Genomic DNA, 25,260 nt, shown 5'->3' with positions numbered 1-25,260 from the left:
CGCTTCCGGCCAGGCAGGAGTAGAGCCTTCTGCTCAAGGATTAACGCGTCTGCGGACAAGGTCCTAGCGCCCCCCTGAGGAACCTAGAGGTCGTTAGAAATGCCTTCTCTCTCCTTGCCTTGCTTTACCGTCGATCGATCGATCGTAGTTTGGTCTCTTGTGGCACTTGTCACACATTGCCTTCTCAGTATGTAATAGGCAAGTGCTGAACACCTGCTATGTGTTGTGTGATTAGGGCAGGGATCGGGAGGGAGGAGGGTCAAGGGAGGCGTCCCAAAGATAACACCTAAACTGAGTGTTAAAAGAAGGGCGGCAGAAAGAGGTGATGTGGGACGGGTGTTCTGGGTGGAGGAGACTGTACAAAGTTTTGCAGGCCACAAACCGCAAGGGGGTGCAGGGAAAAACCGGCAGGTAGGACTAGCAAAATAATTGGTGGGGTCCTGTGCAAAATTAAAATGCCCTTGTTAAAAAATATGAACTGCAGAGGTCTCACACGCATGAAGCCAGGCCTGCAGGCAGGCCAGCCTCTGTGCTGTGAAAGGTTTGAGGCACAAGAGACTGTAGAGGCAGAAGGGTAGTATTGTATCATATCATCTCACGAAGGAACTTGGACTTCACGCCTGCAGAGAGAGGGGAACCATTGGAGGGTTTTAAGGGTTTGAGCCTTGAGACAGGGAGGGACCTGTACAGATTGACTGCAAAGAAGATGGATTCATGGGAGATAAGACTGTCAGGAGGTTATCATGCAGGAGTTAGAGCCTGACCTGGGACAGAGGCATGAGGAGGAAGAGAAGGACTGGATTTCCGAGATGTTTTGGAGGAAAATGGACAGGACTTGGCAATCGATTGGCTGTGTGGTTTGGGGACAGCAGGATGACACCTAGGTGGTTGGATGCGAGTGCCTCCACCTAAGACAGGGTTGCAGGATGCTGAGCCGGGGTTGAGGAGGAGGGCATATCAGCTTTGAATTTGTGGGGTTGGTGGCCCTGGGAGACCCCCAGGTGGCAAGTATGCAGGAGGCACTTGGGTCTGTAGCTCTGGAGTTCAGGGGACTGGGGACGCAGCTTTGGAGAGCCGTAGGCTGACTGATCTGTGGTCCAGGTGGTGGCTGAAGCTGAGGGAGGGCATGAGATTGGGCAAGAAGTGGGGAGCGTGAGGAGAGAGGAGAGAGGCAGGGCTGGGGATCTCACAGGGCTGGGTGTGCCACTTTGCATCCCTCCCCTTCCAGGTTGTTAGCTCCTCAAGGGGGCTCTGCCTGGGTCTTTCTAAATGACCCCCCCACTCCCCCCACCACTCTGCCCCGTCTCATCACTTGGGGCTTAGTAAATTTTTTATTGAACTGTGTGATGTGATAGGGCAGTGAGAAGGCCTAGATTCCTGCCCACTGAGATCTTGGACCATTTCCATAAGCTCTCTGCCAGCCATGGTTTCCTCAACATGGAGATAACACCTATCCTGACCACCTCAGAGTATTTCTATTTACAAGCCTAAACAAATAAGCATACTAATGTACGTAACTCTTTATAGCTTACAACATGCTTTCATAGATTTTTCTCATTATTTGCAAACTGTGTGGGTGTATGTGTGTATAAAACATTAATCATTATTTTTATAGAATGGGTTGAAAGACTTCCGTAAAAATGGTTCATAGGGCAGAACTAAGGGCCTCTTCAGGGCTCTCTCGTGGGAATTTGGCTCCCATCTTAGAGTCCTGACTCAGGCTATAGGAATTGCCAGGGCTCCTCCATGATTAAACAAACACTTACTGGGCTCCAACTCTGTGTTCCTGGCTCCCTGGGACATCCCAAGAAGCATGGCCCTGCCCTACCCTCAAGGTGCATCTCTCCTCCTTGAACCAACAGGCAGGGCAGGACAGGAGGAGTCTAGAAGGCCCAGCGCTGGTGGGTTGGTGGAGGCAGAGACCACCAGCACTTCACCTCCCCCCACCCCCGCAGCACCCCGGGTGGCTCATGTGGAGCAGAAGGATGTTTGAGAACAGCTCTGCCTGGCTCCTGGCCTCAGGGTGGTGGCCCCGGAGAGCGTAGGAGTGTGGATTTTGCACAGTATCTGCACAGTCTGTCCTTTTCTGAGGCCACAGAGAACCTCAGGGCTGATGGGCAGATAAGCACACAAGTGGTCTGGCATCCAGGGCATCGAGGTCTTCAGGACTCCCATCATCTCGAAAGTGGCAGGGAGAGGCTGTGAAAGGCTTCTGGCTGTGAATCTCTCAATTCTCTGCTGATCTAGCAGGTGGGGGAGGGGCAGCACATAGGAAGGTGAGGAAGGATTAGAGCAGGCCTGTGGCGGCTTTGGACAGGAAAGCACAGAGCCCCAGGGTGGTGTGTATGCAGACTGCCTTGTCATCCTTTGTTGTTGTTGTTTGTTTGCTTATTAAGCGATAGTCATTGTGCCCTGTGCCGGTGTAGATCTAAATGTTTTACAAACCTTATCTAATTTGATCCTTCCAAACAAACCTTATAATGTGGGTACTGTTATTAGGCAGATTTTAAAGGCAAGGGAGCCAAAGCTTAGGGAATTAAGTAACTTGTCCAAGATCAAAGAGCTGGAGCTGGTGAGGCTGGGATCCAAACCCAGGCCTGTCTGCCTCCCCAGCCCTCATTCTTGTTCTCCGTGGGATGTGGCTTCTCCGGCAGCCCTGCCTGCTCCATTCAAGCACCACAGCTCGGCCACCACAGGCGCAGGCCTCTTCCTCCCTCTTCTTTGGCCTGATTCCCACTTTCTCCCCTGTTGTTGTGTCAGACACTTAGCACCCTCACCCTGGCAGTCCCTGCACTTTCCCAGAGTTCTTTCTTACCACGCCCCATTCCGGGCAAGAAGGCCCATTACTTATGTTCCTGTCATATCCATAAAAGGAGGGCTTACCCTTGACATTCAGACATTTATCTACCATAGGTTTATGACTTTGTGGTCCATGTCTTATGTGTGTTTGCTCACAGCCACACTGACTGTGCTGTGTGTGTGTGCGCAAGCGTGTGTGTGGTGTATCTGCCTGCTGGGCTGAAAGCTCTGGAAACCCAGCCTCCTCAGCTGGGCCTCTTGCTGCTTACAGTGTAATCTCTCGGGGTTGGTTTTTTCAGTCTGTCTCCGCAACTAGTCAGTGAGCCTCGTGTGGGCAGGGAGTACAGGCCTGTTCGTCTCTGTAACCCTAGCACCTGGCATGACACCCCATGTTGAGTGTCAGGTGCTTGATGGATGCCTGTGAAGGAAGGAATGAGAGAAGGTGCCACTGGTGCAGGAAGGTCTTTAGTGATGAGTGGGGACCATGGTCACTTGGCCTGGGGGGTGGGCTGTGCATTCCCCAGCTCTATTCATCACTTCCCCCCTACAGCTCAGGACTTGGAGTCACTTGGAGTTAGAGGGAGGAATTTGAGGTGAAGATGTCAGGGCTGGTTGGCTTCACGAGTTAACACAGGCCAGAAGGCCTATGAGGGCCCAGTCAGCTGGGTCGGGGCCAATAATTGCCCGATAAACCCTGGCCACTGTGCCCTCCCCATCCCTTCACCTTTGTTAGTCGTCCGGGGGGAAACAACTCACTAGGTGGCTTCATGAATTGGGTCCAAGGTGTCATCTTCTAAGGATGCCACTGCATTTCATTATTTCCTCATCCCCATCATGGCAGGTAGAGGGAATCTGCTCTTCCAAGGGAAGGAAAACCAAGTCCACTGACAAACCACTCATCTGTCAGCCTCCTTTCCCATGCAGTTCAGTGTTAGTTACCCTCTATTTGTCAAGCACTGTTTGCCAAGGTGCTGGGGACCTTAACAGGAAGACATGGTCCCAGCCCTCAAAGAAAGTGATGGTATGATGTGTGAGGGGCCCACCACATTCTAAATCCTGTGACAGCACACCCGGAGCCTAGCCCTGTGTTCATATACAGTAAGAGCTTAAAAAATCCATACAAACAAAATAAGAGGAATGCTCAGAGTGCTAAGGGAACAGAAAGGGGGAGTATCCAACTCAATTTGGGGGTAAAGGCATGGGATGGGGATGGAAAACTATCAGAGCAGGCTCCTGGGAGAAGTAACACTTGCGCTGAGTCTGGTAGGATGGGAATGAATTGTGGTAGAAGGGAGAGGACAGAGGAGAGGTGTATAAGTGATGGGCATCATTCTAGGAAGGAGGAGTAAATAACATGGGTAAAGCACATAGGTAAGAGAGAGCATGACTCTTCCAGAACTTTATTGTGGGAACATGGGATGTTTATGGAGAGAGAAATTAGGTTGAAGAGATTGGCAAGGTGAGAGCATGAAGAATACTCAGGTCCATGACAAAGGGTTGAAATTTAATCCTGTAGATCAGGGTTCCCAACCGATAGGCAGCAGATCCCTGGAAAGCTATAGAATTGTGCAAAGAGTCCAGGAATCCATAAATGCAGTTGTATTATTTTAGTGCATGCTAGAAGGACAACAATCATATGGGGAAGTGGAGAAGCTTTTCTATGTTGAGAAAGGATGCTTTCAGAGAACAGGATACCCAAATGACCAATACATTTTTGAAAAGCTGCTCAATCTTACTAGTAACTAGGTGTATAGTTAGCTAGGGCTGCTGTAACAAATTACCACTACCTAGGTGCTTTAAAATAACAGAAATGTATTCTCTCACAGTTCTGGAAGCCGGAGTCTGCTATCAAGGTGTCAGCAAGGTTGATTCCTTCCAAAGTCTCTGAGGGACAGTCTGTTCTGGCCTCTCACCCAGCTTCCGGTGGTTGCAGACAACCCTTGCTGTTCCTTGACCTGCAGCTGCATCCCTTCAATCTCTGCTTCTGTCGTCACATGGCATTCTCCCTGCGTGTTTCTGTCTCTCTCCTCCTGTAAGGACACTAGTCCTTGGGTTTAAGGCCCGCCCTAATCTAGTTTGTCCTCAGCTTAACTAATTGCGTCTGCAAAGACCCTATTTCCAGGGCTTCCCTGGTGGTGCAGTGGTTGAGAGTCCGCCTGCCGATGCAGGGGACACGGGTTCGTGCCCCGGTCTGGGAAGATCCCACATGCCGTGGAGCGACTAGGCCCATGAGCCATGGCCACTGAGCCTGCGCGTCCGGAGCCTGTGCTCCGCAACGGGAGAGGCCACAGCAGTGAGAGGCCCGCGTACCGCAAAAAAAAAACCAAAAAACAAAAGACCCTATTTCCAAATAAGGTCACACTCTGGGGTTCTAGGTGGACATGAGTTTGGGGGACACTATTCAATCCAGTGCACTAGGGAAATGAAAATATATAAGACACAAAAATTGCTACTTCACTTCCATCATACTGGCAAATATTATAACGTCTGTGACCCAGTTTGTGTTCTCCAGAAGTAGGTGAAGTTTGGGGGGCAAGATGCTTACTAGGGATCACTCCCTGTGAGAGGAACCAGACAGAAGTAGGATTGAGCAGTGGAGGAAATCCAACTGTAATGCTGGCCTGACAAAGCTTCAGTCAATTTGGTGGAGAGCTCTGGAGTGACTATTGCCCGTCCGAGTGCCCTTCATGGGGCTGAAATGGCTGGTCCTTATATCCCCAGATGCAGGCTGCCCCAGAAGGGCAGGCTCTTGGGAGAGGTGCTCTCTGCAGCTGCAGCAGGCCCTGAAAGAGCTGACAGCTGGAGGCCAACCGCCAAGGAAGGCAGCAAGTCCTTCCTCACGGGGTGGGGGGAGTCTGGTTGGCACATTCACTGTCTACCACAGTCTGACAATACAGAGGTGGTCAAAATGAAGAGTGAGGCAGGCCAACAAATGCTCCCCGCCGACCTGCAAGATGCCCACATCAAACCCCTGGAACCTGTGAATGTGACTTTATTTGGAAAAAAAAAGACTTTATTTCTTTGCAGATGTGATTAAGTAAGGATCATCCTGAATTATCTGGGTGGACCCTAAATATTCTCCCAAGTGTTCTTGTAAAAGAGAGGCAGAGAGGGCTTCCCTGGTGGCACAGTGGTTGAGAGTCCGCCTGCCGATGCAGGGGACACGGGTTCAAGCCCCGGTCCGGGAAGATCCCACATGCTGCAGAGCGGTTAGGCCCGTGAGCCATGGCCGCTGAGCCTGCACGTCTGGAGCCTGTGCTCCGCAGCAGGAGAGGCCACAGCAGTGAGGGGCCCGCGTACCGCAAAAAAAAAAAAAAAAAAGAGAGGCAGAGAGAGATTGGACACATGGAAGAGGAGAAGGTGATGTGAGGATGGAGGAAGCGACGGGAATGATGCGGCCACAAGCCAAGGAATGCCTACCGCCACCAGAAACGGGAGGAGGAACATCTTGGTCTTGGCCAGTGAAGCTGATTTTGGAATTCTGACCTCCAGAACTGGTGAGAGAATACATTTCTGTTGTTTAAATCCATCAAGTTTGTGGTAATTTGTTACATTAGCCGCAGGGAACCAACAAAGAGTAATGGGAAAATTGCTGGTGGGTATGCGAGTTGGTGAACCCACTCAGAGGCTCTACCTTGGGGTGGCAGTGAGGATCCCGAGTTCTCACACGTAGAGCATTTGGGGCAGTCCCTGGGACACTGGCTGTTCGTATTCCCAGTCCCCACTGAGGTGTCCCTGAAGGGGAGCAACGGCAGCCCCTCCAATGGCAACATCGACATCCACCTCAGACCTGCCCCTGCCCACCTCCCAGCTGCGCCTGGTGTAGCTTCCAGAGGCCAGTCTTTGGCCTGGCCCCACTTATCCCCTCAGCCAAGCTACCCAACCCCCGCCCCCCCAGGATCTCCCATCTTCTGGCCTTCCAGAGGAGGGGGAGTGCTGAGGAGAATGGTAGCCCCTCTCTTCTCCCTGGAGCCTATATCTACTCCCTGGGCAGAGGTCAATAAGAGAAGAATGATCTGTTGGGCCAGATTAGAGATCTATAATCCAGTGGGGCCTGGTGGCTGCATGTCCCAACAGGCACCAAGGTCCTTGAGGCTCCCTTAGGTGTATTTTACTTGCTTTACTCAACAAGGACACATTTCTGAAAAAGTGCACATTGCATGTTTGTATTTGGAATATCATACTTGAACCTAGTTTTAGGAAGGTGCATTAAAAGGTGGAAAATTCTAGAAAGCAATAAAGCAGTCTTGTGGGGGTGATCTGTTTAAGGGATATTCATAGTTTATAGCTTTATCTCAAACTCCTCTCCCAACCCTGCTCCTCCCAGAAACAAACCTACCAAAGGTCAGGGGTTGGGCCTGACTTCCCAGGCTGGTCCCTCCCAGGAAGGGGAGCTGGGGCAGGCCTCTACCCCTGCACCTGGTCCTGCTGGCATTCTTCGAAGGGCAGGCTACGTGGGTATCCACTGAATCCCACCCACCAGGGCGCATCCTCCAGACTGGAGCTGAGAGAACAGAATTCTGCCCTCCTGGGTCCCACACATCAGAAAGCCCTGAATTTTGGAGTGGGGGCAGGGAGTGCTTCCAGCACAAGCCCCCCCTCCTACAGATGGAAATGCTGTCCTGGCCCTTGGTTACAGTCCTCCAGGATAGTGTCATCCCATCATCCTTCCAGTATCTTCCCAACACCTGAGTTAAGTTTTTAGCCTCTTCTGGTGTCTTCTGGACTGGACATCCACTCTCAAATAGACTGGGCTTTCAGAGAAAGTGACAGATCTAGAAACCTTCTTGGGACAACTGTGTGTACCTCTCATGAGAGGCAGGAGAACCTTACAAAGTAACATCCTCAATTCACATAGACCCCAGGGGAATTGATAACGTATCAGTAAGCCTGGTGTAGCTGAAACCACAAGAAGTGAAATAAATGTGTTTTCTTTCACATTTACCTGCCCCAGGGAGAGTAGGACAAAGGCAAGTGGTTACATTAAGAATTTCTTAAAGACAATACTTCTGTATCTCATTTGTATTTTTTTTAATTAAGTAATTAATTTATTTATTTTTGTCTGCATTGGGTTTTCATTGCTGCGCGCGGGCTTTTTCTAGTTGCAGCAAAAGGGGCTACTCTTTGTTGCGGTCCACGGGCTTCTCATTGCGGTGGCTTCTCTTGTGGAACGTGGGCTGTAGGCGCGCAGGCTTCAGTAGTTGTGGCGTGCAGGCTCAGTAGTTGTGGCGCACGGGCTTATTTGCTCTGCAGCATATGGGATCTTCCCAGACCAGAGATCAAACCGGTGTCCCCTGCATTGGCAGGCGGATTCTTAACCACTGTGCCACGAGGGAAGTCCCTCTTATTTGTATTTCAAAGTTTGCATTAAGTACCTGCTATATATCAGGTCAGTATCAGTGATAGATAACTCTGGGCTCCAAGAGCTAACATTCTATAAGGGAGGCAAATACATGACTAGATCATTACAATACTATACATGTGGACTCCCCTGGTGGTGCAGTGGTTAAGAATCCACCTGCCAATGCAGGGGACACGGGATTGAGCCCTGGTCCGGGAAGATCCCACGTGCCGCGGAGCAACTCAGCCCGTGTGCCACAACTACTGAGCCTGCACTCTAGAACCCGTGAACCACAACTACTGAGCCTGCATGCTGCAACTACTGAAGCCTGCGCACCTAGAGCCTGTGCTCCACAGCAAGAGAAGCCACCGCAATGAGGGGTCCGTGCACCTCAACGAAGAGTAGCCCCAGCTCGCCCTAACTAGTAAAAGTCCATAAGCAGCAACGAAGACCCAAAGCAGCCCAAAATAAACAAATGAATAAATAAATTAAAAAATAATACTATATATGTGTGTGTATACATATTTAATCAATCATGGTATATAGCATGTTAAATAGAAGCATGTGAGTAAGCCCTGTAGGAACAAGAAAATTCCTGGTGGAGCAGGGGGCATAATAATTAATTTAGGCCTTGAGGGATGGATAGGAGTTTGTCTTGGTTTACTCAGGGTGTGGAGAGGCCATTCCTAATCTCGTCCTGTTAGGCAGCTTCTGCACCCAGGAAGGTAGGCAGAGAAAGACCTCATGTGCACATTCAGGGAGCGTTGGGAGAGGAGGCTGCAGGGGCCCCTTCCTAGGAGGGCCAGGCCAAGTCTGTTCCACTATGGGCCGTGGGGAGCCTTTGAAGGACTGTCCGCCTGAGGCCTAGGGGCACAAGGGGATATTTAGGATGGAGGCAAACACGTACTCAAGAGGCCATGAGAAGCTGAACCAAGTAGATGCAGGGTTGGAGATGGTAGGGCAGGTTTGAGAGTTGGTTAATTAGAATTTAGAATGTAACTTGGAGGGAGAGCCAGGGATAGGGGGAATCGTATGCCTTTTCTCTACCCAGTGCCTCGCTCTGAGCCTGGAACGGGACACGGTGCATGGAGGAAGGTAGGATTTCAAGGTCTTTGAAGCCTACTTCTAAGCGAGGGAGCAGGGGATGAGGATGCTTGAGGCTGTGGTGAACCTGGCCTAAGGAGGGGCTGGTGACGCTCAACCCCACCTCCAGGGAGATCTTGAGGAAGGCCCTTCAGGTCAGGAGGCAGCCACAGCCCCCCACCCAGCACCCGCCTGAGGCTTGGGGTAGGAGCGGACAGCCTGGGAGGAGAGCCTGGGAACCGGTCTGCCAACCAGTTTAACCAGGGACTGGTTTCGACTCCGGAGTTCAAAGGAGCTGGGTGCACCCCGTCCCTCCCAGCCAATGGGAGCAGCGGCCCTTAACCCTTCCCCGACTGTGCCCGGGGCAACGTCCAGGCGGCAGTTCACCCCCTCCTGGGACACAGGGTCAAGGGTGAGTTTGAATTGCTGCTCCCTCTACTTTCTCTACCTGTGATTATTCTCTGGATCGATTCTGAGAGTGCATTTTCCAGAAGCCACGTGATGCGGGGTGGCTTCCTGGAGCTGAGGCGGAGATGCTGAACTTGAGCTCACCTCCTAACTCAGGTGGGAAACTTCCTGGAACTCTGCCCCCAGGTGCAGGGGGAGGGCAACCCTGGCACTCCCTAGGGGGTGCTGCAGAAGGCCAGATTAGGGACCCCACGGGTTTCTGCACATACCCTCAAAGGAAAGCTACACTGCCCCGCGGGTCCAAACTCAGAAAGGAGGTGGGAGGCTCTGACAGGAGCCTTCCTCCCCCTACTAGTATTTAAGATGGATCAGCCTCAGAGGTGAGTCCTGCAGCCTTGAATTTTGTTTAAAAAAATCCTCGTAGGTTTCTCTTTGTGTAATAAACAATGCTGCAGAAGCAGAGAACCTGTTTATGCTCTTGTCTTGCATTTACTGAGATGCTGTTTTTCATGCCTTTACTCTTTTTTACTTTGTGTTCGAACTATTCCTCTCAAGCACCAGGAAGGGTCCCCAGGTGTAAAAATGTAGCACCTGGGTCACTAACTTCACCACCAAGCCATCTTTAGCATCTGATGAAGAGAGTAAAGGAGGGCGCTAGTTACACCTCAGCAAGAGAGGCTGTCAGGGGCTCCAAGAGAATGGAGTAGACCTTTGGTGACCAATCCCCAAATCTCAGTGGTTTGGTTTGGGATCCAGATGCAAATTCTGGTTCCCCCCTTAGTAGCTGTGTGATGTGGGGGAACATTAAAGAGAGAAAAAAAGCAGCAACAGCAACAATAACAAAAAACACCTCCTCTGAGCCTGTTTCCTCTTCTGTAAAAGGGGCTGTAATAATACCTATTTCACAGGGGGTGGTCAGTATTAAGTGGCCCATAAGTAGTCCTATAGTAGGTGCCCAGTGAATATCGGTTTCCTTCCCCTTCCTTTATGAAGGAACTCCACTATAGCCCACAGCTACCGTTTAAGGACAAGGAGAGAGCTTACTCCCTATGCTGTTAGGTCCAGACTCAGGAGCTGAGAACTGGAAAAAATTGGCCAAATCTTTGGAGCTCATGGTGGGAACAGAGAGAGACCAAGGTGACAACTAAACAATGTGATTCTGTGGCTTCCAGGTCAGCTCCTCGCAGGCTACTGGGCCACCCCAGGGAGGTACTCAGGAAATTTACCAAAACAAACAGACCTGTACAAGGGTGCCTTTGTTAGGTGGCCTCACCCAGGCCACAGGGAACTCTGAGGATGAGTGTGGGAGACCAGGGGCCAGAGGGAGGGAAGGCGGGCTCAGGTGCTGCCTTCCCCAAAGCCTCTTCCCGTATCCCTCCCCACCACATGGAACTTTCTAGGGTCCCATCAATCACTCAGCCCATAAGGCCTCCCATGGAGGAGCTGACTTTCCCAGGGCTGCAGCTCTGCCTAGGGTTAGCAGCTGACACTCACAGAGGGCTTCTGACAGGCTAGGCGCTGTGACAAGTCCTCCACAAGGGTCCTCCTTTAACTCAGCACAGGTGCTATCAGTATCGCTGTTTTCCACTTTTCCAGGTGCATTAGCTGAGGCTTAGAGAGGTCAAGTCACTAGCCCTAGGTCAGGGCTTGCAGTGGCCGAGCTGGGACGGAGGCCAGAGCTGTGCACATGACTGCTGCACCACACAGCCCCTTCCACACTTGATTTTTATCTGCTTAGGGAAGGGAAACTGAGGCTCAGAACAAGGAAAGGAGCACAGTCACCTTCTGCAGAAGGGGAGGTGGGGTTATGCCTGGGCCTCGGGATCCTGGACGGCAAGCACCATCCGATGGGGCTGCCCAGACCCTGGAACCAGTGAGGGAAAGTCAACCAGCTTCAAAGGTGAGTGTCCCCTGTGACCCCAGATGGTAGGGACCTGCCACTTCAGCCATCCTGAGGTTCCCTGAGGCAAGGGGGGGGGTGAGGTTGGGCCCTGGGCCACTGACCCGTGGTTCTATCTCATGCTGGCAATGCATGCACCACCATCCCTCTTAGGTGAGAAAGTCTGCAGGCCCCCCTGCCCCATGCTTGCCACCCCACTCCACGGCCCAAAGTGATGTCCGCGGAATCTTCCAGGGAAACTCCACATATATCCCTAAGCTGGGGGATGGATGAATGGGGGTGGGGGGAGGTACTAAAAGCCAAAGGGAGATCTGGCTGCCCAGGGAGTCAGAGCCAAGGCGGCTGCAAGTGTTCACGAGGCCGGGGCAGGAGGAGGAGGAAGCGAGGGTGCAGATACGTGCGGGAGCCGGGAGAGGCTGTGGGTTATCGACCACAGTTTCACTGGGACAAGACCCAGGGGTGGCAAGGGGGAAAGGGGGAGCAGGGAGGGCCGACCAGAACTGGCCTGCGCTGCCCGGGAGGGGCCAACCCTGGGCTTCGGGCTCCCCCTGCTGGACGCCCAACCTCCCAGAGGGGAGAAGCCAGTTGGGAGGAGTTGCTTAATTCCCCAACTCCCCTCTATCCTGGGGGGCGGGGACGAGACTGGGCTCGATTGAACATTAATATCATGCGTGGCTGACGAGCTTTTATTATAGACTCGGCACAGTGATTGTCAGACAGAGGAGAGGAACAGCTGAGACCAGGCCCAAAGCAGGGGGGATACACAGCCCCCAACAATGCAAACAGGACACGGTAGGGAAGGGCACCCCAGCACCCTCTCCCGCAGGTGGCCACAGGATTACTGTTGTGCCTTCCTGCACCCAGGCTTAAGGGGGGCCAACACCCAGAGGGCCGCCCTTGGAGGACGGAGTCAGTAACAGACACGGAAGCACACGCCCATGCAGTGGAATGAAGCAGTTTACAGGGTAGCAAGCTCAGGGCCAATGTGTACAAATAGTCAGTTCTCTGAACCCGGCTTAGTCACAGCAAACATTTGCCCAGCCTGGCTCCTCTCCGAAGCCTGTAGGCCACTCACCCAGGTTGTCCCTGGTCACCAGACTTGGGCTCGAGGAAAGCAAATACTACAGCTCAGCACAGGCCTCGGCCAAGGGTGACTGAAGAATCCAATTGTGAGGGTGGGAGGTGGTTGCTTTAGAAGTTGAGGCTAGTGCATTGGGTCACCTGGGGGCGGGGGTGGTCTTGTTGAAAGCTGAGTGAGATTCAGTGGGTCTGGGCTGGGCTCCCAAGTGATGCTGCTGCTGCTGGCCTGTGGACCACACTGCAAGTAGCAGGCATCTACTACTGGGGGGTCTCAACCTCGGCTGCACAGAATTCCCCGAGGACCTTTTAACCTTCCCCAAGTCCGGGCTGCACTCACACTGGTCAGATCATCTCTGAGGGTGGGTCTGGGCACCAGTGTTTTTAAAGCTCCTCGGTAATTCCAGTGAGGATGAAAACCAGTGATCTAGGAGTCATCATCAGTTGGGGGTGGGGGTGGGGGTAAAAGGATGTGTGAGTGTCAGAAAAGTATAATTTCTATTATTTAATTTTATACCTGGAAAGTAAAATACATATAAATGTATGTATATATGTATTTCACATACATATAGTTTTTATAACCAAATATGGAAAGTAAAGCTTGATGAAAAGCTTCCTGATACGTAGGTACCAGCACAAGTCCCTTCTACAAAACTCCTGTCTGACAGTGACAGAACCCTCATTACCTAACCTACACCCTCCTAGGCAGCCCCAATTGTTTGAAATCTCTTCCCATATTGAGATGAAATGTACTTCTGTGCAGCTTCCACCTGTGGGTCCTTTGGAGCTACAGAGAATAAATTCAGTCTCTTTTCCACATTGCTGTGCTAATGGAAGGCAGCTATCAGTTGGGTTAACTGGTATAAAAATATCCTATTAGTAAATGAGATAGTTAAGGTACTTTTCATTGCAAGCAACACAAATAGATAATGGCCAGTTTAAGCAGAAAAAAAAGATTTTTTTTTTTGTAAAGAGATAATGGGTTTTCTGAGGTAGGAGGAGGAATTGCACAGCCCAGACACAGGAAGGAGGGGTCCAGGGACTGCTGAGGGAGTTGCAAGAGCAGCACCCAGAGGCCGTTGCTTCTAGGCGGCCATTATTGACTTGGCTACAGACACTCCTATGCTCTGAGTCCCTCCGTTTCAAATTTCAAATTGGTGACGAGAAAAAACAATTGGCTAGATTGGCTCAGGTGCTTCTGCTGGGACCAACGGGCTTTGGCCGGTACGACTGTCACGTGATAACAGACAAGGCTGCGGTGGGCCCAGGCCCTGTCACCAGAAAAGGGAATCACACCAGATGCTACCCCTAGAGGGAGCTATTCCAATAAATCATAGTTAAGGTCAAGAATAATTATGGGATTATTTTACATTTGTGATCGTCCATGCCACTGTTAGACTCCACTAGACCAGCTGACTACAGAGAACTCTCTGAAGGGCCCTGAATATAAGAGGTGGGAAGGGAAATGCATTGAGTTTAGAAGGGCCTGGCTCCTGATCCCATACCCTCTCTTAGCACGGATCCCAGCTCCAGTCAGCGCCAGCAGATTGGGAGTCAGGGTGCAAGTCTCTCATAGAGCCAGTCTTCCTCCCCTCGGTGGGTCATGGGCCCCAAGGGGGAGTCTCCTGTCGGTAGGCCCCGTCGAAAAGCGATCCGGTCATGCAGGCGGTTGGTTTGGCCTTGCCAGAACTCCATTACTTGGGGGTACAGGGTGTAGCCACCCCTACAAGGAGAAGCAGAGGCTTCGGTGCTCTGCGCGTTTGTCCAGCCAGGCAACCCCACCACCCTCCGCGCCATCCCAGCGCCCCGTGAAGGGAGTTGCTGGCGTGCATCAAACAAGGGTTGCCAGGAAGGAGGAGATCTGTAATTCCACGGACAGGGTGGCTTTAAGTAAGCACGAGGGTCCCAGTGTCCCTTTCTAGACGACCACCAGGTATCACTCACCAGTATTTTGGCTTCGGCACCTCTTGTTCCTGGTAGAGTTGCTCCAGTTCCTCATTTTTCTTTCTCAGATACTGTCCAGGGGAAGGAGATGGAGGAAGGGCCAGACCCAGTCAGTGATTCACTTAATCACCACTTACTGAGCATGTGCTCTTGTGCCAGGTGCTGGGGACACTGGTGCGCAAACCCGGCTGGCCTCTGGCCTCTAGGGGCACAGTCCAACGGGAGGGTCAGACAGATACAGGAGGCCTGTTCCCTGCTCGCCAAATCCACGTCCCCCAGGGAGACCATCCATTTCACTTTGCTGGAGAGAGAGGGCCCTGGCATCCCCTGGGGACAGCCTCTGGGGCTGAGCCAAAGCACTACCACCCAGAGGACTAAGGAGAAGCCCCACTCACCTCCCGATCAGGGATCACGGAACTCTGGTGACTGACCACAGCCCCAATCTGGCTGCTCTTGGGGCGGGAGTGGAAGTAGCACTCGGCCTCCTCCTCGGGCAGCTTCTTCACGGGACCCTCCACTCGCACCTGCACAGGGATGGTCCTGGTTAGACGGCATTCCGTTCCACCTGCCCCCCCAACCAGTAGAGGCCCCAGTCCTCTCTGTTCTTCTCTTTATCCACTGCCCCGTCACGCCTGACTCCAGCTAGCCCAGCTAAGTGAGAGCCGTTTGAAAGGCAGGATGTTTGCCCAGCCTGGGCACCCTCACCAGGTTCATTCATAAACTCAGGCCCTTCCCACCCCTGCCCACCCCAGTCTGTCCCAGGAATGCACACTCACCTGACGGTTTAGGGGCTCCCAGTAGAAGACAAGGGAAGCAAAGGGATTAGAGTCCTGGAAAGGAAATAGAATCCACAGACAGTCATCAGGACAGAAGTGAGGATGCCTCCAGCATGGGGGGAAGGCAGGGAGTCTGCATCGCACAGGCCCACTGCTGATGCATTTACTGTAACGTCTCATTTTTAAATCCTCAAAGGTAGGCCAACTTTTACAGGTGTGGAGACAGGCTCAGAGAGGTTAAGTCACGTGCCCAGGTTCACACGGTAAATGGGCCAGAGGGACTCCAAAGTGACGCTTGCCATTTCTCTCACCCATAGATTTGCAAATCCTCAGAAATGTATGTTTGGCTGCACTGGACTCAGGGAAGGGCACTCATTTTGGATTCACAAATTGAATGCATACGAAGTGCCAACTCTGTGCTCAACACCGGGACAGGTGCTGGGGGTATAACAGAGATACCACAGATGCAGCCTCTGACCCCAAGGAGCTTACGGTTTACCAGAGGACACAAACATTAATCACATAATCCCACAAATACATGCATGGTTAGAAACTAAAAAAATGGCAGCAAGGAAAGTTGCCAGCTATAATGACTGCAAACAGTGCAAGGGGCTGACTCAGCCTGGGAGTCCAGAAGGCTTTCCTGAGGAGGTAACGTGGGGGCTGGACCCAAAGGAACAGGAGCTACTCAGGTAAACATAGGGAGGTAGGGGTGCCTACAGAGAGCACTCATCCACGGCAGAGAGAAGGGCAAGTGCAAAGGCCCGCAGGCGGGATGGTGCCTGGGCACAGCCGGCAAGTGGGTTGGGGCAGCTATGGCATGAGAAGGTGACCAATGAGCCAGGGCTGGACCCTGCAGGCCCAGGAAGGATTTACCGTGAACCCTCACCAGCTCTTGTCCCTTTCGACTCTCGAAGTTAGTGAAGAAGCGGAAGCCATCCTTGCCAAAGCCCTTCAGCAGCACCATGCGGGCGGACGGTTTCCCATCTCTGTGGCAAAGAACAGAGCACCGTGGTCAGAGCCGCTCCCCACAGGATGTCTGAGCACCCCTACACCTGTACCCCCTGATTCTGCACTGTCTGTGCACTCAGGCTGCCCATTCCCACTTGCCCATGGGAATTTGTCCTGGAGGTGCAGTATGACACCATTGCCTAGGGCTCTGTAATGGACCGAACTGGGTTCCCCTAAAATTCAGTTTTGAAGCCCTAACCCGCAATGTGACTATATTTGCAGGCAGGGCCTTTAGGGAGATAATTAAGGTTAAATGAGGTCATAAGAGTGGGACTCTAATCTAGCAGGCCTGGTGTCCTTATAAGAAGAGGAAGAGACACCAGAGCCCTCTCTCCCTGCACACACAAAGGGAAGGCCATGTGAGGACACAGCAAAAAAGGTGTCCATCTGTAAGCCAGGAAGAGAGGCCTCACTAGAAACCAACTCTGACAGCACCTTGACCTTGGACTTCTAGCCTCCGGAACTGTGAGAAAATAAATCTCTGTTGTTTAAGCCCCCCCAGTCTGTGGTACTTTGTTATGGTGGCCCAAGCAAACTAGCTCTGGGGGATATCTGGGGGCACAGTACAAGAGCCCTGCCTTCAAGGCCTTGTGCTTTAGTGAGTGGGGGACAAGCAGAGTTGAATAAGAGGCTAATATAAGAGATGTCTCAAGGGGTTTATGATGGATTGTCAAATGAATGACACAAACAAGCACTGCGCTAGATTTCAAGAGAGGAAGAGGGCTTTATGGAGAGGTTCCAGGAGATCTGCCTCTCAAAGAGCAGATGGGAACTGGGGAGACCGGGAGATGCAGGAGACAAAGGTGTGTGTATTGGGGGGTGGGTGCATCGAGGGCAGAGATGAATGAGGCACTACATTTTATCATTGAAATGGAATTGAGTAAAGTCTAATCTTTGGTTTAGAGGTAAGGACACTGAGGTCCAGAGAGGACAAGTTACTTGCCTGAGGCCACACAGCATGTTAATAACACAACTAGAATCATAAAGTTGTCATCCATCAAATTGAGAGCTTCCTAAGTTTCCTACTTGATCTGTACCCACCTTCAGAAGGGCCCACAGCTGTGCCTACCTTGTACAGGTAGCAAGACACATGGCATTGGCTTCCCCTATGTCAGGACACTGAACAGCCTCCTCAAACCAGGCAGCAAACTGCTTCATGGGGTTCAGGGAGGTCAGCTGAGTCTCCTCAAATGCCTGGGAAGGGAGAGTTTTATTTCATTTAACAAACACATGTAGTGCATACTGTGTACGTGGCTCTGTTCTAGGCACTTTTCAAATATTAACTCATTTAGTCCTCATAACAACTATCTCATAACAAAAAACACGAAAAGGTGAATAGGTCCCACACCTACTGATGGACAAATCAGGGTTTCATGTCATGGGTGTCAAACCTATCACCTGGGGAGCCTAAAAAATAAGACAGATTCCTGGGCTCCACCCTGTAAATTCTCATTCAGTAGGTCTGAGGTTTAATGAAAACTTGCATGTTTAACATGCATTTCTGGAAATGCTCACATGCAATCAGATTTGGTAACCAGGCCCTGGGCCCAAATTCCAAAATAATTCTCTTGGTTTCTCTCCTGAGGAGGGAAAAGGCAGTAAGAGCCAGGAGCTTTCTCCTCCCCTCCTGCGTAAAACAGCCCTCCTACCCCACGTGTTACTTACTTATCAAACATGTATAAGCTAATTATCACTGTTCTAGGCACTTTTCAAATATCAAAGTCCATAATATCCCCGTGAGGTCAGTACTATCACTTCACAGGTGAGGAAACAGAGGCCCAGGGAGGTGAGTAAACCGCCCAAGGGGTGCGCGGAGCGACCTGCAGGATATCCAGGCAGACCCCCGAGTGCGCGCCCTGAGCCCCTAAGACAAGCTGCCTCTGGAGTCCACCTTCATCCTCGTTTCCCCGGAACACCTTCCCCCTTGATTGTCTTTGAACCCCCTTCTCCCACGGAGGTGACCCCGAGCCCCAAGGGGTGGACCAGAAACCCCAGGTTATCCCTCCCATTCCCCTCCGCTCCGGAGATGACTCGGATCCCCTGTGCCCCCGCCCCTGCGGAGGCCCTGCGGGGCGGCGGCACCTCTCGGTCCCCGCGGTAACTCTTGCGCATCGGTCCCAGGTCCATGACAGCACCGCGACTGCACAGGTGGCGGAGGCAGCGGGGCCACTCGGCGGGTCGCCCGAAGGTCACGATGACGCCCCGTAGCCCGAACGTCATGGGGCCGCAGGCCACGTGACCCGGCGTCGCTCCGCGCTGGGTTCCGTTGGGTTCGGAACCAGTTTCTTAGCCCGGGAATCTACGCCGGCAAGGAAGAACTTGCCAGTTGCCGAGCCAGGCCCACAGGCCCCAAGTCCTCCGAGCCAATGGGAGCCAATAGGAAGCCAGGGTTGGTGGAGGGAGCCGGGCGCGGAGATGCCATTGGTCAGAGTTTTCCAAGAGCGAGGCCAATTAGAGCAAGAACGGAGGAACCCTGCAGCCAATGGACGGCGCCTCCGGGGGCGGGAGCAGAGAGGCAAGGAAATGCTGTCACCGCCGTTAACACGCACGTGGAGTTTGTTAAAGGTATAGGAAATGAAGCGGTCCTGGCCGGGGACGGGGAATGAGCCGCTGGGGGCTTGAGGGGAGTAGTCAGTATCAAGGGGCCGGCCCCTAGCAGGTGCCTGAAGGCCAGCTTAGTGCAGAAAGTACCCGTCGGAGGAGGCTGGTGCCAGGAAAGGACAAATGGAAAACGGAATTAGGGGCCAGACTCGGAGGCAAGGTGATGTGGAGACACAGAAAGGGGCGATCTGGTGGGAGGGAGAAATTGGCGTTCAAGAGTGGGACAGGTTGCAAATGACTTGTGGATCTCACGGGATAGGTACTGTATAGTGTGTGAGTATGGGGAGGTACTCTGGGGTCTGGGGAGGAGCAGTCTTACCAAGACTATGGTAAGAAAGCAGATGGCTGAATGAGAAAGGGGAAGAGGGAAATTTGGGATCAAGCCATCCCAGACCAGAACCATCTTCCAACTCGGAATCCTCTCTCTCCAGCCTCATTGCTATAACCTGGGTCAGAGCATGCTGCTCCCTTTCCTCATGGTTTCCCCTTTTGTGGTTGCAGCAGAGTTCACACTAGCCAGTGTTCTGGTAGATGGAAAGATTGCCCCACCTCTCCCGGGCCACCCCCATCTTTGTCGTTTCCCCTTTTTCACATTTTGCCCTTTCTAGGTAGCTGGAGTGTAGCTTCCAGGTCAGTGCCAGCCATAAAGGAGGGCACAGGGGAGCAGGTGGCTATGCAAAAGTCACTTGCAGGCTGTGGACTCAGGGCTGAGAAATAGGACACCTGCCAGTGCCCATTCCAGCTTTGACCGGGCTGGGGCAGCCTTGGGTTAAGGCCTTTGTGTAGTCCTGGTTTCCACCAACATCAGGAAGGGGAGCTGCAGGAGCCACCTAGGCAGGCCCCCCAGGACTGTGCCAGGTAAGGGAAACTTCCTGCCCTGCCCAGGTGTCTGCATTACAGCCAAGCTTCATTAAGCCCAACATTAGATACCTATCATCCTTTATTATGTGCACATAGCTTGAGCCAAATAGAATCTGGAAGACAAATTTGCTGCAAAGAAATAATACATGTCTCAGGGCTTAACGATGTTGATCTATGGATCCTCCGCTGGTACAAAGTTTTTGTGTTGCCATCATTTTTCTCTGTCAACACAGTCGAGAGAGAGTTGACTGGGCTTTCTTTCTTGTTGAAGTTGTCTTTCCACATATGAACATTGCTCCCCTCCTCCCAAGGCCCTGCACTTGAACCTGGGTAAGCAGTGATTAGTACCCTTCAGCTCAGATGATTTTGTTCATGCAGCTACACTCTTAGCCCTGCTTGGGCTATGCTACCCTGGACCCAAGATTCTGGGGTACCAAGACTAGGATCATTTGAATGGTTTGCTTAAAAATTAAAAGCCAAGGGCTCGGTATAGTGGGGTAGACATGTGTTAAAGACTTCTTTTGGACCAGGCACTGAGCTATGTCTGAAAATATGAAGATGAAGATGCATGGTTCCTGCCCACGAGGGGCTTATAGTCTACAGTGGGAGGCAGATCTGTAAGCTAAGGAGTTATAGGAATTTTAACAGATGTTTCTGCAAGGTAAGGGGGAGCAAAAAGGAGGAAGTGGTCTCCAGAAGTCACACAGTCAGTAAAGCCTTCATAAAGGGAGCAGACATTTGATTTGTCTTAATGAGTAAGGGTTCTCCAGATGGACAATGGAACAGGCATGCCAGGAAGAGGGAGCAACTCGAGTGTGATGCTGCTGTAGCTAGGTAGTGAGAAAACAGACCAGGCAAGTAGTCAGGGGCTCGGTGCCTGCTGAAGATCAGGTAGGTAGCAAGGACTAGGCTTTAGACAACTATTCTAAGTTTTTATCCTGTGCTGCTGTCAAACCAGGGTGTCTAATTCCTGGTTTTTTAAGGCCAGGTAGAGAGAAAAACTCTAGATTCTGACAGCCTCTTCCATCCTTGGCTGTTGGTGAGGAAGTTTGCAACTGGTTGCCTTTTTATATTTGCTCCTTCATCTTGAAGATAATAAGTAGGCTTGTATTGTGCTTTTCTGCATAGTGGGATTTGGTGTCTAGATCACAAAGCAGCCCCACAGTGCAAACCAGAGGGGAAACATGCCCACTAGCTGTGTTGCTACTGCTGCAACCCCAGCAAGGGGTTTGTCTGCTTGGGAGAAATGAATTTTTTATTGGTACTGCTTTGTCTTAAACATTTTGCCCACCCCCCCCGCCCCCACACCCAACTTTGTAAAGTTACTAATCTTTTATCGAGAGTCTTCAGTGAATAGAAGCTATGTTGCAATACTGCATTGTACAGAGGCACCCCGGTTTCTTAATATGCAACAAAAGGCTGGCTGTGAGTTTGGGGGCTATGCCTTGCCTGTTTTCTTCTGATGCTTTTGCATTTATGTTCTTAAGTCACCTTTTAGTCTAATTGTTTGATTGAATTATACATTTCAGTTACATCTTGGTGATTGGATTTTTTTTTTTTTTTTTTTTTTGCAGTACATGGGCCTCTCACTGCTGTGGCCTCTCCCGTTGCGGAGCACAGGCTCCGGACGCGCAGGCTCAGCGGCCATGGCTCACAGGCCTAGCCGCTCCGCGGCATGTGGGATCCTCCTGGACCGGGGCACAAACCTGTGTCCCCTGCATCGGCAGGCGGACTCTCAACCACTGCACCACCAGGGAAGCCCCTGGTGATTGGATTTTTGTTTTGGGATGTGGCTCTGGTGACGGAGTGGGTGATAGGCGAAGGAGGGCAAGACGCTGCTGTGTTCTCTCTAAGCGTCAGAGCCTGATGCCTGAGTTTGGGGGGTGTGGGGTGGAGAGGAGGGATTTGACTCAGCAGGATGGCTTTAGGCGACATGGGCGGTGCTGTTCATTGAAGTAGGGGAATGTTGGAGGAGAGGCTTAAGGGAGAGATGAAGTCGCCATCAGACCTGTTGAGTGGGAGGATTTATGGGACAGCCACATTCGGTTGGGTTGGAAAATCAATTCTGGAGCTGGGGGAGAGGTCTGGGCTGACGGGATGGTTTAGGTGTCATGAAACTCCAAGGTGGCACTTGAAGCCATGGGGGAGGATGACAGTGTCTGGGAAGGGAAGGGGGCCTGGGAGAGTGGTAAAGATGCTCCTGAAGTATAGCACCCAGCTTTCCAGGGGACCAACAGCAGGCCAGAAGGGGTGTGCTGGGGGCCCAGAACTCAGGAATTCTCCAGCCTAGCTTTGGGTGAACTCAGTGTGGAGCCTCAGGACATACAGACAGGTGGGTACTTGGTGCTCTGCCAGCAGATGCCTGAGCCCTGAGTATGGTTATCAGGTGACCCAGAGGGGGATGCAGGGAGGCTGACCCTTTCCCGACTGTCCTGCTTGCAGTTATGGAGTTAACCCCTCACACAATCCTTTGCATGTGCTCACCGATTGCTCCCTGAATCTGTCCCATTGTTTTCATATGTGTTCCCCCTGAGAAGCTCCTTCGTGGGAGGGACTGCTTAATTTCCCTGGCTCCTTCTCAGAATCCCAGCCAGGAAATGCTAATCTGTAATGTTTATGCATAATCTGCTTTTCTTAAACTTCTCTGAACTTGGTGAGTGGGGCTTGGGGTTTTTTGGCACCTGGTAGGAGCAGGGCCACCAAGAGGGTCTTTGTTGGCTGGAGGGATGTTAAGGTTTCCAGGGTGAGTTGGCTGGGTCATCTCTCTTAGCCCAGGTACTGGCTAATCAGAGAGTGGGCCACAGGCAGGGGGAGGAGGCCTGATGAGTTCTCAGCAGGCCCAAAGGATATGACCTGGCGGTTCCTTAGTTTCATTTAAGAAATCCTGGTCAATCCTCTTGGCCTGACCTGTGGTCGTTTCTAATTTCCTCTTGGCCACGATCCCGATTAGCAGGTATTTGACGCTCTCCTCCAAGCCCTGATTCTCTGCCTCTCCCTCCATGGTTTGCTTTCTTTTCACCCACACCCCTCTTCTTTATTCCATCCTCCCAGGCTCACTTCCTGCTCTTCTACTCCCCGAGGACCTCTTCACTAGGAAACCCAACTGCCACCTGTCCTGAGATTATTGCAGTTCCTTTAGTGGCTTCATCCCAGCCCCAGAGACCTTGGTCAGGTGACAGGAGGTCTCTGTCCCAAGGCAGTGTCTGACCCCCAAGTTAGGTTCCCTGGAATCCACCACCATCTAGACCTCAGCCACGAGCCCCTGATGGGTGCAGGGACCTGAGATGCTGCAGGCAGCTCCCATCATTAAACTCAAGTGTGGGGCCTCAAAGGTGATTGTCAAGATGGACTGAGTAGTTTGAAGGAAGCCTGAGATCTATTTGCTGGTTTAGTTAGACAACAAAAAAGTACTTTGCCCGATGTGCCTTCAGGAGGGGAGAGTCTTCCCCAGCCCCCTTTTATTTCGGGCTCATAATCCTAGTATCTGGATGAGCCGCAGCACTGACCATCACTGAGCAGACAGGAGGGGGTGGTGAGGGGTGGCCTTGGTGCACAGGACCCTGGGGAGGGAACTCGGGCTGTGTGACCCCCACTCTCAAGCTGCTGGGAGTAGCCTGCCCCCAGATTTTCAACCAGGGCCAATCAGGTGTCCTGGGGAGGCCTCTGGCCTGGGGCGAGCTTGGGCCACATCAGTGTCAACAGTCCCCACCCCCTGCAACTCCAGTAAATAAGGGATGGATTAAAGCAGATGAGGGCTAATTTGCCACCAGGTCTCTCCGTTCTCTCCCCAGGCCAACAGCCGTGCTAGGCAGAATACACTTTCCTGCTCCCTTTTTTTTTTTAAATTAATTAATTTATTTGTTTATTTTGGCTGTGTTGGGTCTTCGTTGCTGTGCGCGGGCTTTCTCCAGTTGTGGTGAGCTGAGGGCTACTCTTCATTGCGGTGCCCAGACTTTTCACTGTCGTGGCTTCTCTTGTTGCAGAGCACGGGCTCTAGGCACGCAGGCCGCAGCAGTTGTGGCACATGGGCTCAGTAGCTGTGGCTCGCGGGCTCTAGAGCGCAGGCTCAGTAGTTGTGGTGCACAGGCTCAGCTGCTCCACAGCATGTGGGATCTTCCCGGGCCAGGGCTCAAACCCGTCCCCTGCATTGGCAGGCAGACTATCAACCGCTGCGCCACCAGGGAAGCCCTCCTGCTCCCTTTCTAACTCAGGCATCCCACGGGAGGCAGAGATGGTCAGGCATAACTTTTGAACCCGTGAGTCTCACTGGAGAAGGGAAATCCCGAGTGCCAGCACACTGTTCTGCCCGCTGAGGGCTGACACCTCATTTCCAAAGGATGCCAAGGAGTCAGGTCAGTTTCCACACTTGAAGCATAAAGCACATGACTTGGAATCAGTTCCCAGGAAAGGATAGTTCTTTGTGCCTGAGAGCAAAGCCGGTGGGGAACATGTGGCAGAAAGAGGTCAGTTGTTAACATTCCCCTTCTCCCACCAATCCCGATCAAGAACACAGTAAGGCAGTTTTCTAGTCACACAATCTGCACGTGAGAGTAGATAAATATACCTCATGCCTTCCTCCTCCCGCCAGTGCAGCAATGAGAAGTGGGGCTGCTGGGCTGGTTAGGAGGCTTCCATGTCAGGGTAGAGACAGTGGTTGGTCTGGTATCACCCAAAGGGCTTAAGTATGCTTGGGACGGGACTCCCTGCCTGTTAATAAAGAAGTGATGGGGGCAGAGGACCTGTGATCTGAGATCCATCTCCTTTTTATTTCTTCAGCTGATGTGAGGGTGCACTGGCTCTAAGGACAAGCTGTTTGCTTGCAAAAATGCAGGCGCTGGTGACAAAGGAAACACAGTTAAGGAGACTGATAGCTCTAAACGAGCCTTGCCACTCTTGCACAGAACAGCCACCCTGGCTGTGTCCTTTCGAGGCTGATTAAGAGGCATTGTTGTTACAAGAAAAGCACGTACTGTTCTCTATATGCTTGAGAACAACTTGCCTCTTCCTTCAGCTCAGATGCTCTTCAGGCTCCTGCTAGGTGTAAACACAGGTACTGAGCTGGGTCCCATCGCAGTCTGCCTACCATCCCAACCCCTGATCTCCTAATGAGCCCTGTCCCACCCCTGCCCACCCCCAAAAATCCCCACCAAAATTTCAGATCTGCAGCACTTGCTAAAACCAAAATCAGCCTGCTGCCTTCCCTGCGGTGCTGGGGTGAGGGACAGTAGAAGAACAGAAACTGGGGCCAGGGTTCTCTCTCGGGTAGAGCTGGGTTCTGGCCTGGCCCTCCACCCTGGGAAGGGACCTTGGGGAACTGTGTTTTCTCCAGACTCTTTAGCCTTCTGGAAGTGACTGAGGCAAGGTCCCTTTGGATTTCTCTCCTAAGCTTCTTACTAACGGGCTCTGAGGCCAAAGCCCTGCTCCAGGGGTTGGAGAGTTGAGTGGAGGAATTCACTTGC

At 52.1% G+C, this 25,260-nt stretch overlaps 1 protein-coding gene across 1 annotated transcript; it reads right to left on the bottom strand.

Annotated features, from left to right (window-relative positions):
- Positions 1-12,196: 12,196 nt before the first annotated feature.
- PNPO (pyridoxamine 5'-phosphate oxidase) lies at positions 12,197-18,693 on the bottom strand. Its single transcript, XM_030840181.2, has 7 exons — positions 18,422-18,693; positions 17,409-17,533; positions 16,218-16,317; positions 15,329-15,382; positions 14,948-15,076; positions 14,553-14,623; positions 12,197-14,331 (listed from the first exon to the last, which is right to left on the bottom strand). Exons 1-7 carry the CDS (start codon positions 18,557-18,559, stop codon positions 14,163-14,165), a joined length of 786 nt encoding a protein of 261 aa, XP_030696041.1. The 5' UTR covers positions 18,560-18,693; the 3' UTR covers positions 12,197-14,162.
- Positions 18,694-25,260: the final 6,567 nt, after the last annotated feature.

The sequence above is a fragment of the Globicephala melas genome, chromosome 20 (genome assembly GCF_963455315.2).
Source record: "Globicephala melas chromosome 20, mGloMel1.2, whole genome shotgun sequence".
Lineage (NCBI taxonomy): Eukaryota > Metazoa > Chordata > Mammalia > Artiodactyla > Delphinidae > Globicephala > Globicephala melas.
Note: the sequence above shows the minus strand (reverse complement) of the source record. Positions and strands in the feature narration are given on the sequence as shown.